The 12,011-nt window shown below is 42.0% G+C and overlaps 1 protein-coding gene across 6 annotated transcripts in view; it reads right to left on the reverse strand.

Moving 5' to 3' along the window:
• LOC103660116 (uncharacterized protein C3orf20 homolog) overlaps positions 1 to 12,011 on the reverse strand; it is a 110,535-nt gene that overhangs the window by 20,519 nt on the left and 78,005 nt on the right. For all 6 annotated transcript variants that reach the window (XM_040637335.1, XM_040637338.1, XM_040637337.1 and 3 more), the window contains 2 exons: positions 6,256 to 6,553; positions 2,058 to 2,174 (listed from right to left, as the gene is read on the reverse strand). In XM_040637335.1, the coding sequence (XP_040493269.1) occupies positions 2,058 to 2,174; positions 6,256 to 6,553 (415 nt within the window). The remainder of the gene's footprint in view (positions 1 to 2,057; positions 2,175 to 6,255; positions 6,554 to 12,011) is intronic.

Genomic DNA, 12,011 nt, shown 5'->3' on the forward strand with positions numbered 1-12,011 from the left:
TGGGAAGGGGCAGAGAGAAATTTTAGCTGACTCTCCACTGAGCATGGAGCCGGATGCGGGACTTAATCTCATGACTCTGAGATCACCACCTGAGCCAAAATGAAGAGTTGGACGTTTAACAGACTGAGCCACCCAGGGGTCCCTCCAGGGAAGCTTTTAAAAAACACTGAAATCCCCAATAGCCAGATGAAAGAATATTTATTATATGAATCCTTTTAGATGAATTCTAGAAAAAGCAAACCTAATCTATAGGGACAGAAAGCAGATCAGGGATTGCCTGGGGATGAAGTTGGAAGGAAAGGGCTGAAGGAAACTTTCTGGGGTGGGGGAAATACTTTCTGTCCTTTTTTTAAAATTTTTTTTAAAGATTTTATTTATTTATCTGAGAGAGAGAGCACAGGAGGGGAAGCGGAAGATGGAGAAGTAGGCTCCCCACTGTGCAGGGAGCAGAACGCAGGGCTCCATCATGACCTGAGCCAAAGGCAGATGCTTAACGACTGAGCCATCCAGGTGCCCCTTTATTTCCTATCTTGATTGTGGAGGTAGTTACATGAGTATGCACATTTGTCAAAAGTTTTTGAAATTGTACAATAAAGTGAGTGCATTGTATTATATGTAAAATGTAATAAAGTTGATGTAAAGCGATGCTGAGTCTCATCCACAGGAATTCTGATTTAACTGTTCTAGGGTGAGGCTCAGAAATCATTTTTTCATGCAGCTAAGGCAAGAGCCAGTGGTGAGAGCCACCGATCTAATCCAGTCCTCTCCATCTCCAGATGAGATCAACCCAAATATATACAGCTGGTTATAGTGGAAGGTGTAGGACTAAAAACTGGGTCTCCAGGGGCGCCTGGGTAGCGAAGTCAGTTAAGCACTGGAATCTTGATTTTGGCTCAGGTCTTGATCTCAGAGTTCTGAAACTGAGCTCTGCGTTGGGCTCCACATCGGGCTCCATGCTGGGCATGGTGCCTGCTTGAGATTCTCTCTCTCCCTTTGCCTCCTCCACCCCCCACCCCTGCCCCATGTGTGTGTGTGTGTGTGTGTGTGTGTGTGTGCGTGTGCGCTCTCTCTCTCTCTCAAAAAACAACAAACAACAAAACCAGGTCTCCAGATTTCTTGTTTTCCTAGCTTTTCCTTCTTACCTTTACTAATAACACTGCTTCTCCTTGAACTCCCCTCTCCTTTTTACCTCTCTTTATGGAAACCCCTTCAAGATTCAGCTCACATCTCATAACTCTCAGGAAGCCATAGACTGTAACTCTCTGCCCTTGAACTAGGAGCTCCTTGGCAGGAGAGGCTGTGGCTTTTTTTTTTTTTTCCTCAGAACTAATATTATGCTTGGCACAGGACAGATATTCCACACACATTTGTTGAACTGAAAAATTGGTGGAAGGGAATTAACATTTAATAAGTACCCACGATGTGCCAGGAATTGAAATGAGCACTTTATGCATGTTATCTCACTGAATTTTTACGATTTTATGAGTTGGTTATCATTTTCCGTTTTTGTAAGTGGGGGAAATAGGCTCAGAGAGGCTTAGTAATTTGCTGAAGGTCACACAGCAAGCACGTAGTAGAACCAAGGTCTGGACTCAGGTGTGTTGATTGTCACAGTTCATACTAGGCTGTCTCAGTCATAGTAGTTACTCTATTCAGTCTTCAAATACGGATATTATGTATCCTATCCCCTCAATTAGGTTATAAGCTTCTTAAAAGCAAGAATTAAATTTTAGCATTTATAATCCCACGTCAACTCATGAGGTAGAAGATTTGATCACCTCAGTGTTAAGAGAGTATTCAGTTTTTAACCCATTAGAGAAATTGTAACGATAATCCAACAGTTAGAAGAATATCCACAGCTTTAACCTGCACTTATAAGAAGACCTGTAGTCAAGGGGGTACCGCAGAGGGTTGTGATTCGAGCTTATCTATTTCTTCATTCTCTCCTTTCTTTTTTATGAATAATCTCTAAGTCATGCAAGCACCATACACCACATCATTCACATATAACAACACAGTAGGTTGGTTAAAACGGTCATATATCTCAAAGCACGTACCAAAAAAATTCCTGGAATGACATTGTGCCTTTGAACCAGAAGCGGACAACAGCCACCAGTAAGTTTACATGCAGAGGTGATGTTGTATTTGAGCAATCGAAAGGGATCTGAACAACTCTACAAAAGCAAAAAGTTGTAAAGACATTAAATCCCAGGTAACAAATCCCTTGTTTCATTCAGCAGTATTTACATCTCTGAGCCAACAATTCTAGACCCTATTCTTACCACTTCATTAGGAATACCTTCTTCATAAATTTATCAAAGACCTCTGTATTGCCAAGGCTAGTGGACATTTTAATGTTTCTTCTATTTCTTGACCTCTTTGAGGCATTTGCAATTACTAAACAGTCCTTCTTCTCAAACTCTCTCCTGTGCTTCTGTGGTCCCACTCCTCTGTTTTCTTTCTGTTTCTCTATCTCTTCCATCCTCGTCTTTGTCAAGCACAATTTTTCCTCTACTTGACCTCTAAATATCTAAAATCTCTAATCTTGCCTTCTGCTATTCACTCTCTTCACATACCCCTTGGGTAACCCATACTTTTAGCTACTATTTCTGTGTACCAAATGTTTTCCAAAGCTAGTGCTCTCCTCTGAGTATCAGACTTGTGGGTTGAATTGCCTACCTCTTGATGTCTGCATTTTGATGGTACCTCCAACTCAACATACCCAATCTGAATTTTTCATCTTTCTCTTCATTCTTTTTTTGTTTTGTTTTTATGTTAAGGAAGATCTATGCCCAATGTGGGGCTTAAACGCATGACCCGAAATCAAGAGTCCCATGCTCTACTGACTGAGCCAGCCAGGCACCGTTCTTCAAACATTCTTATGGTGGATTAAAGATGTCTGTAAATTCTTTACCACTCTACCTATCAAGAGATGGAAGTCTACTTCCACTCCCCTTGAATCTGGGCTGGCCCTGTGATAGGCTTTGACCAAGACAGCATAACTTTTGAGGCCAGGCCTTAAGAGGTCTCCAGGTTCCATCTTCACCTCTTGGAACATTCCTTTTCAAAACACGGACATCATGTTGTGAGGAAACCTGACTAACTCTTAGAAAGCCAGGCCCTCATGAGGAGAACAGAGTCTCCTGGCCGATAGCCATTGCTGAGTTCCTAAATCGCAGCAGTACCACCTGCCAGCCATTTGAACGAGGCTTTTCTTGAATCCTCCAGCTGTATTCAAACTGGCCCAGCCAATGCTGTGTGACGCATAGTCAGGTCATCCCTGCTAGCCCTGACAGGTCATGAGCAAACATGTGGTTGCTGTTCTAGGATCGTAAGTTTTGGGGGTGTTTGTGATGTAGAAATAGATAACAGATATTTCTTATCCTCATCCTTCTCAATTCCCAACCTCAAAAAATGGTACTGCTCTTCTTCTAACTATGCAAACAAGAAGCTGGGAGACATCTTAAACTCTTCCCTCACTCAATGTATCGAACCTTACAGAGTCTCGCTTCTCACTACCACTCAGACTCAGCATCCTTTTCCACTCCCACGGCCACTGCCTGACCATTTCTCACCCAGGTAAATGCGATACAAGGTCTCTTTGTCATTCCGATTTTTTCTGGAACATTCTGTCAAAACGATCCTTCTAAAATACAAAAACTCTTCATGTCACCTCTCTGCTTAAAATCCTTTAATGACTCCTCTTCCTTTTCAAGAAGAGTTGGGGTTCTTTATTGAACTTCACAGTTAGGTTTCTGCTACCTTCATTAGCTAACTCCGTCAATGTGCACACCACAATACTGATGCCTTTCCCACCTCCCAGGTTCATCCTGCAACTTGATATCCTCTTGCCTTCCAATATGCAGTTTTCCAACATGCCTTACAAAATGCAGTTTGTGGGAAATACTCAGTTAATTCTTACTAGTCTTACAAGTCTTACTAGTCCTACAAGCCACTTCTTGCCTGTTGATACTTCTGACCCAGTCACTCGTGACTGTTCTCTGGATTGTCTTTTCCTTGAGGTCACGATCAGGGTCTAATTCTTCAGGCTAAAGAAACATTCACTCATTTGTTGGTTCATTTATTCACTTGACAAATATGTTTTAGATGTTAACCATGTACTCAGCCCTGGGATAGGCACTAGGGCTATAGTGGTGAACAAGACAGGGTCTTGCCATCAAGAGGCTTCCAGCTGTGGGCAGAGGAAGCTGGCTTCAGGGCAGGCTGGAAGGGTGGGGCTGCCACTCCCAGAACCAGTGCTCCCCGTGCTCCCAGAACCCACCCCATAGCCCCTGTGGCTCAGGCTACCCTTCTAGGAGCTTTGTCTACACCCATCATGCTTCCACCAGAGTATCTGGTGAATTCTCATTGCTGTCCAGCTTCCAAGTGCAGCTTAACAATTTCAGCCTCCCAGTTCCCTGGTTAGGTGGAATGAAAGAGAATGAAGAGGGAGCCAAGACCCTGGTCTGACCAGGCCACCCTTTTGATGAAGACGAGTTCTCAGGTGAATCTTCCTCATTCTTATTCATATTCCCTTTAGGGTCTCTGGTATGAGAACATTCCCTTCATTTTTATGATCTAAAAAAGAATCTAGGGTACCCTGGGGTACCCAGCCAATTATACCTGCATTCTCTTTCTTCACCATTCAAAGTTACAAAATGACATGTCACTTTCCAGCAAGGTTGCTATCAATTCTGCTAGATGAAATATTTCCTTCATTAAAACTTACATTTTAAATTTGTTTATATCCTGCCTTTTTAGCAAAAGACCAGAGGTGGTTTATAGGAAGTAAGAATAGTATCAGAGAAAATTATAAATTAAAAAATATATATATGATGAGAAAATTTCAGTATAAAAAGAAGCTCTGGATCCAAAAGAAGAAATGGATTTCAGATAAGTGCTCCATAAGTTCTTACTCTATTGTTATAATTCAGTTTAAAACTTTGCTCTGTACTTCCAGGCAATGTGAAAAGAGAAACCCAGTTGGGCACCAAAAATCTCATTACCGGGGAAGAGGAAACATACTGGATCCTCATGGGAAGTAAAGCTTCTCATTCAGAGAGACAATTTTCACATCAGGCTTCATATAGGGGACGCTAGGCCTGGAGAATATAATGTAACATCCTTCAAAAGAAGCTTGGGACTATTTAGGGCAACGTCTTAAAAGACCACTCAGTGGAAGTGTCTTTGCAAGGGGCGACATGGCCCAAGCCCTCGGCTCCCACATGCTTCAACCTGAAGAACAAGACCCAGACTCCGCAAAGTTCTTTAATAAATCCCCTGGGGCTCTCACTGGGGTTGGAACAGGGAACTGGGCAGTCAGGGTGGGAAGAGCCTCCCTGGGAGGAGGACCTCAAAGTCACACTAAAGGACTTGGACTTGGCCTGAAAGGAAGTCCTTAGAAGACTGTCAGCAGGAGAATGATGCAGTCATGTCCGTATATTAAAAAGAACACCCAGCAAAGTGTAGCAAATATCAGAGGCACCAAGACAAGAGGCAGGAAAACTCATCAGAGAGGTCACTGGAGAGAATCAAATGGGAGGTGATGAAGGCCTGAAATAGGCAGAAGCAGTGGGATCGGAAAAAAAGGTCGAATGGGAAAAAATGTCACAGTGATAGAATCAACTTGGCTTAGAGAATACTCATTAAATGTGTTGAGGGTAAAGGCTATCGTGGGGAAAAGGCTTCATGAGTTACTACTCAGGTCAGCTGGTTGTGGTTGCTTGCAGTGCAGTCAGGAAAAGGAGTTTAGGGCCCAGTCTAGGCTCGGTTGAAAAGGATACTGGATTAGTAGTGTCTGTCACGGGGGCAGAATGTGAGGATGCTGGCATGCCTGGTATTTACCATTCCTATTCTCTGGGAAAAGAAGCACAATGTACTGTCTGTTTCAAAATGTGCACACTGTAATTCCATGCATACGAAGATCTAAAACAGACAAAACTAATTTATGGTGATGGAAATCAGAAGAGTGGTTACCAGGTTACTAACTGAAAAGGGCAAGAGGGACCTTTTTTAGGCCCGGGAATATTCTGTACCTTGATCTGGGTGGTTATTATATAGATGTACACATACATAAACATTCATTAAGCTATATGCCCTTAAGATTTGTGACCTTTATTATATGAAGTCATACCTCAATTTAAAAAGCAGGGGAGAAATTCCTCCATGGCCCCTTGTGTGGCCGAGGAAATGTATTAAGATGTAACCTGCAAGTAAACATTATTCACAATTTGTCTTAATACACACGATACTCACCTGAATGCAAGGCATGCTTTTAGATCTGTTCAGTTTCCTGTACACTTTGGCCATTTCTTTTGTAGTCTTGTCCATTTTGCTAGCTGAGAACACGTGGACTATAATGAGCTGATCCATGGAGGACAGCTGGTGGCTTATAAGGTGATCATACTCCAGGTCTGTCACTTCAGGGATGTTGTAAGTGCTACATTGGCATGTGCCCCCTTCCTGCCCACACAATGTCCTCCTGAGGACCACAGGACAGAGCAGCTGGGAAGCAAACCATGCATCCTTGCTCTTAATGGGAGGAGGAGGAAACCTAAAAATGTAATGGTTAGAAATCATGTTTAAAGAACTGAAAGGACAGGGGCGCTTGGGTGGCTCAGTCAGTTAAGCATCCGACTCTTGGTTTCAGCTCAGGTCATGATCTTGGGGTCCTGGGAATTGAGCCCCATATCAGGCTCTGTGCTCAGCTGGGAGTCTGCTTATTGCCCTCTCCCTCTGCCCTTCCCCTGCTCACACTACCCCTCTCTCTCTCAAATAAATAAATAAATCTAAAAAAAAAAAAAAAGAACTGAAAGAACAGAAAAAATATCACTTTAGAAGAAACCAAAGTGGCTACTTTGGTAAAGCATTTATTTTTTAAAAAGATTTTATTTATTTATTTGACAGAGATAGAGACAGCCAGCGAGAGAGGGAACACAAGCAGGGGGAGTGGGAGAGGAAGAAGCAGGCTCATAATGGAGGAGCCTGATGTGGGGCTCGATCCCATGACCCCATGACGCCGGGATCACGCCCTGAGCCGAAGGCAGACGCTTAACTGCTGTGCCACCCAGGCGCCCTTTGGTAAAGCATTTAAATTTAATTCTGGACAGAACTTCATGTGCCAACATGCTAAAATACTTGTCAATGCATTAAAAGAGTTGAATGTAAACCTTTTCAGTCACATAAGCACCTGTGGCTCTGAAACAAACATAAGTTAAATGGTCAGAGGACTTAATAATTCCAAATGACTGCAAGTAATTGACCAGTAGGAATGAGACTTAAAGCGTTAATTGCAGTTTAACAAATGCAAGAAGAATGCATTGAGGTGGGTCTATAAGATACTCACTTTATTCCATCTCACAAATGGGGAAAACCAAGGCTCAGGAAATTCAATAATTTGTCAGTAGTAACTGACAAAGTGGAACTTGAACCCATGTGTATTTTTTTTTAAAGATTTTATTTATTTATGTGACAGACAGCCAGCGAGAGAGAGAACACAGCAGGGGAGTGGGAGGAGAAGAAGCAGGCTCCCAGCGGAGGAGCCCGGGGTGGGACTCAATCCCAGAACGCCGGGATCACGCCCTGAGCCCAAGGCAGACGCTTAACGACTGCACTACCCAGGCACCCCTTGAACCCATGTGTATTTTTTTTCTATTACAATGTCCCACTGACTGGTGATGAAACACCTACTGCATACTTTTGAGCTGATTTATGCCTATTAACAGACTGGATAAACCATGTAACCTAATAGCCAGAATGGAAATCGGAAAGCTAAATTTGGATCTGTCTTCTATCCACTCACTAACTCTCAACATGACCGTAAATCTTCTGGCTTCTTTATGACTCAGTATTAACATCTGTAATGTAGGGATAAGTTCATGCTTCCACAAAACTTCTAGGGAGGTTATAGGGCTTATAAAACCAAACTTTGTGAATTTTAATTACGCTTAAAGAATTTTTATGTGATGCTGAAATTTGTTAAATAATTAAGTTACTTAAAACTGGCATTCCTTGGGTAGCTAGAAGAGTATTTTTTAATTATCATTAGAATATTTGGTATTGGCTTCATTTTCTTTATGCTGTAACTGAGGAACTTAGTTAATGTGATAAATGCCCAGTTATGTTTGTTGAAGTTGTGCTTTTCTAAATGTCTTGATGCCTTCCCTTGGTAGAAGCACATTTCTGAGAAATGATGATTCTATACTTCCTTGTGATAAGGAAACCCACACATGTAAATATAATGTTATTTCAGTTCTCACCTTTATGCTCTAGTAGATCTATTTTCAACATCTTTTTTCCCCCTTTCTTGTCATTATGTTTATTAGTGAATTTAGATACAGGCCCACTCAGAAATGGATCTTGTTTTTTGGAAAGAGAGGCAAATAATTTCCATAGAACACTGTTGCTCTGAAACCTTCAGATTCTGAGTAGTTCTGTATTCATTATAGTAAAAGTTTATATGTGTGTGTGCATCAGTGTGTGCATGTGGTAGACTAGTTTACATATTAGAGAAGAAGAAAAGAATAGCTTTGTACACACCACCCAGCTTTATCAGATTTTAGTATTTTACTACATTTCCTATATATTTATATATTTTTTCATTATTATAATTTCAGATACAACTTACAGCCCCAAGGACTCCTCCTGATTTCACCCAACTTTTTTACCCTGAATTTGATGTATGCCATTCTCATGTATGTTACACAATGTCCTAATCCATAATCGATCAGGGTTAAGGTTTTTAGCTGAGAGCAACAGAAACAAACTGGCTAATTTAAGCAAAGAAACTAAAATAAAGGAATGAAACAAAAGAACTCAGAAAATCCTTGGAAAGGTGGAAGAAATAGGCTTGCGGGGTCCTCTGACGGGGAAAATGTCCCAAGTCGTGCTGTAAAACTTGACCACTAGGGGCGCCACAGCCAGATTTCAAGATCTGGATCCTGCGGACCCAGAACACTGCTGTGAGAACTTCAGCCACCAAAGCCTCTGGGAGCCCTGTGCAGAGGACACCCCTCCCTGCCCAGAGCAGCCCCTGCTGTATGGTGCTAACATAATATAATACAAAAACATTTAAAAAAAAAAAAAGAAAAGAAAAGAAAACCTGGGGCAGGCTCATCAGACTGGTGGGTCATGTGCCTGGGCCCTCGCTTCAGAAGGGACTGGGAAAGCAAAAATCTGGCATTTTTGTCATCTATAGTGGAGGTGCACTCTCCCTTGGCAAGTAGGAGAGTCCCCAGATACAGAAAATGGGTTCAGATGCTGGATGGTCAAAACAAATGGCAGTTGTCCACAACAAAAAAATACATACAACCTCTTGGTTATGGAAATTTAGGTAGTTTCCTTTTTTTTTTTTTTTTAAGATTTATTTACTTATTTTAGAGAGAAAGAAAGGGAGTGAGCATGAGGGGGGAGAGGGGCAAAGGGAGGAGGAGAGAGAGAGAATCCCAAGCAGACTCCCTGCTGAGCACAGAGCCCAGCGCAGGGCTTGATTCTACCACCCATGAGATCATGATCTGAGCTGAAATCACAAGTCAGATGCTCAATCGGCTGAGCCACCCAGGAGCCCTTGGTAGTTTCCTATTTTTAACTATTGCAAACTGCTGCAATGAAATTTTTGTATGTTTCCTTCTTTTGTATATAAGACTTTTATTTTAATATTGTTAAAATTATAAACCCTCTCCCTTATGTTTGTGTTTTTTGGTGTGTGTTTGGTTTAAGAATTTAGTTTCTATCTTACGCCAATGAAAATATTCTCCTTATGTTTTCTTCTAAATATTTTAATATTTGGCTTTTTATATTTAGCTCTTTAATCTGCCTGCAGTTTGTGATGGGAAGTAGAAATCTAAGATAGGTGGTGGATTGATAACCAGTTGTCCCACCACCATTGATTGAATAATCTATCCTTTCCTCACTGGTTCCTATTTCTATTTCTGTCGTATATCAAATTTCCATATGGTCTGGGTCTGACTGGGGCTCTCTATTCTGTTCCATTGATCTAAATAGCCTGGTGCCAATACCACACTATCTTAGTTACTATTACTTCCTAAAAGATCTTGAAATCTGGTAAGGTAAATCCTTCTGCTTTGTTTTTCCTCTTCAAATATATTAATGCTACTTCTAGAGTTAGCTATCTTATACCCCAAAGAGCACGTGATTTAAAAAAACAAACAACTTTGAGCATGTATGATTTGGTAGACAATATGAGTGATAAGGGGACAAGAGACCTAAGAATACCACCTTTGCCAGTGGCTGGACAGTAGCAGAGAGCTCTGAGAGCAGGACAGTTACCATCAAATAAATCAGGCATGTTTGGAATGAAGATTCTGATATCCACTCTGTGAAGAACAGGCTGCTAGAGGTCCCAGCCCCAGTAACACCTTCTTGTTTCCCCATGACCACTTACTCTTCACCTCCACCTTTGTCTACGGAAGCCTATCACAGGTAAATACAGAACATACCAACATCAGGGCCTCTGAAGAGGCACTCTGAGCATCCCTGAGAAATTCCAATGTGTCAGCTAGTGTGCCTATCAACCAGGACTAAGACAAGCTGCTCGCTGGCCTGGAGACTTGATTTGCAATGTTCCTAATATTCATGGGGCAGGAGGCCACCCCACCATAATTGGACCGGATTCTGAAAGTGAAACCTTGGGGTTCTGGGTAGTGGCAACTGAAAACCAACTAGGCAGGGAGGGGTAAACAGAGAGACAGACAGACACACACACACACAATGCACACACTCAAAGTACGCTCAACACACAGAAAGAGGAAACACTTTCCACTCAAGATGAGCATGAGCCTAGAATCAAAAATTCCAAAACATACCAAGAAAACTAATTCTAACAAAGATAACCCACAAAATCAATAGTCAAAAGATGGATTTGATCTAGATAAAATTAAAATAATAGAGCAAATCTAAAAAGTACTTAAAAACAGGTATGTATAAAATCCTCAGGGTGAATAACGATGGAAAAAATAATTGAAAAAAAAGAATTCAAAGATATTTAGTTAAGATAGAGTGGATTGAACACACTCAGGTTTACTTCAACTTTGCTACAACCTTACTTAAATGACTGTAAAAACCTACACAGCCTATTACATCACATGTTATATTGATTAGAATGCCTTCTTCTGGCTGCAAGTAACATAGAGTGCAACTCAAGCTGGCTTAACAAGGACACTTATTACGCACTGGTAAATTGGGAGGCGGAGCTACAAGGAAGGCATCTCCCAGAGGCTCCACCCCCTCTCCCTCAGTTTTTGGGCATCAGCCTCATCTGTGAGCGGGAAACAGATGCTCGAATAGTTCCAGGCTTCGTATCTACTCAGAACAACCACCGTGGAAGAGAGGGGGCCTTTGTCCCCAGCACTACAAACAAAAGGCCTGGGATTACCGATGTCCGGTGTCACAGGCTTCCACCCTTCTCCCCAATGACCGTGGCTGGATAAATGAAAAATTCTCATTGCCTTAAACCATCCAGGGTCCATCCTTGGAGCTTAGTGTGGGGTCAGCTGGCCCTGAGGCACCTGGGCTGTGAAAGGACAGGCAGATACTAAATAAAATTGGGGTCCTATAAGGACAGGTGAAGATGGAAAGGACTCCTGGTATTCAGCTTTAAAAAAGCTGTTCACTAATGTTCACCACAAATGTTATGGTTTAAGATGTGCATTTTCTGCAAAATTAGAGATAAAGCATAAAAAGTTAGGGAAAGGAGGGGGCGCCTGGGTGGCTCAGTCGGTTGAGAGTCTGGCTCAGGTCATGGTCTCAGGGTCGTGGGATCGAGCCCCACATTGGGCTCCAGGCTGAGCAAAACAGTCTGCTTGGGATTCTCTCTCTCCCTCTCTCTCTTCCCACCCCTCTCCCCCAACCTCTAAAAAAAAAGTCGAGGAAAGGACTTATTAAGACTAGCTTGTGAGTTGTCTTTCGTATACACCACTATTGTGGTATACTGCTTCTATGCTATCTCACACTGTGGCTGATTTCACTTCTTTTGTCAAATAGCACTTAGGCAG

This window comes from Ursus maritimus, unplaced genomic scaffold, assembly GCF_017311325.1.
Source record: "Ursus maritimus isolate PB19 unplaced genomic scaffold, ASM1731132v1 scaffold_21, whole genome shotgun sequence".
NCBI classification, from domain to species: domain Eukaryota; kingdom Metazoa; phylum Chordata; class Mammalia; order Carnivora; family Ursidae; genus Ursus; species Ursus maritimus.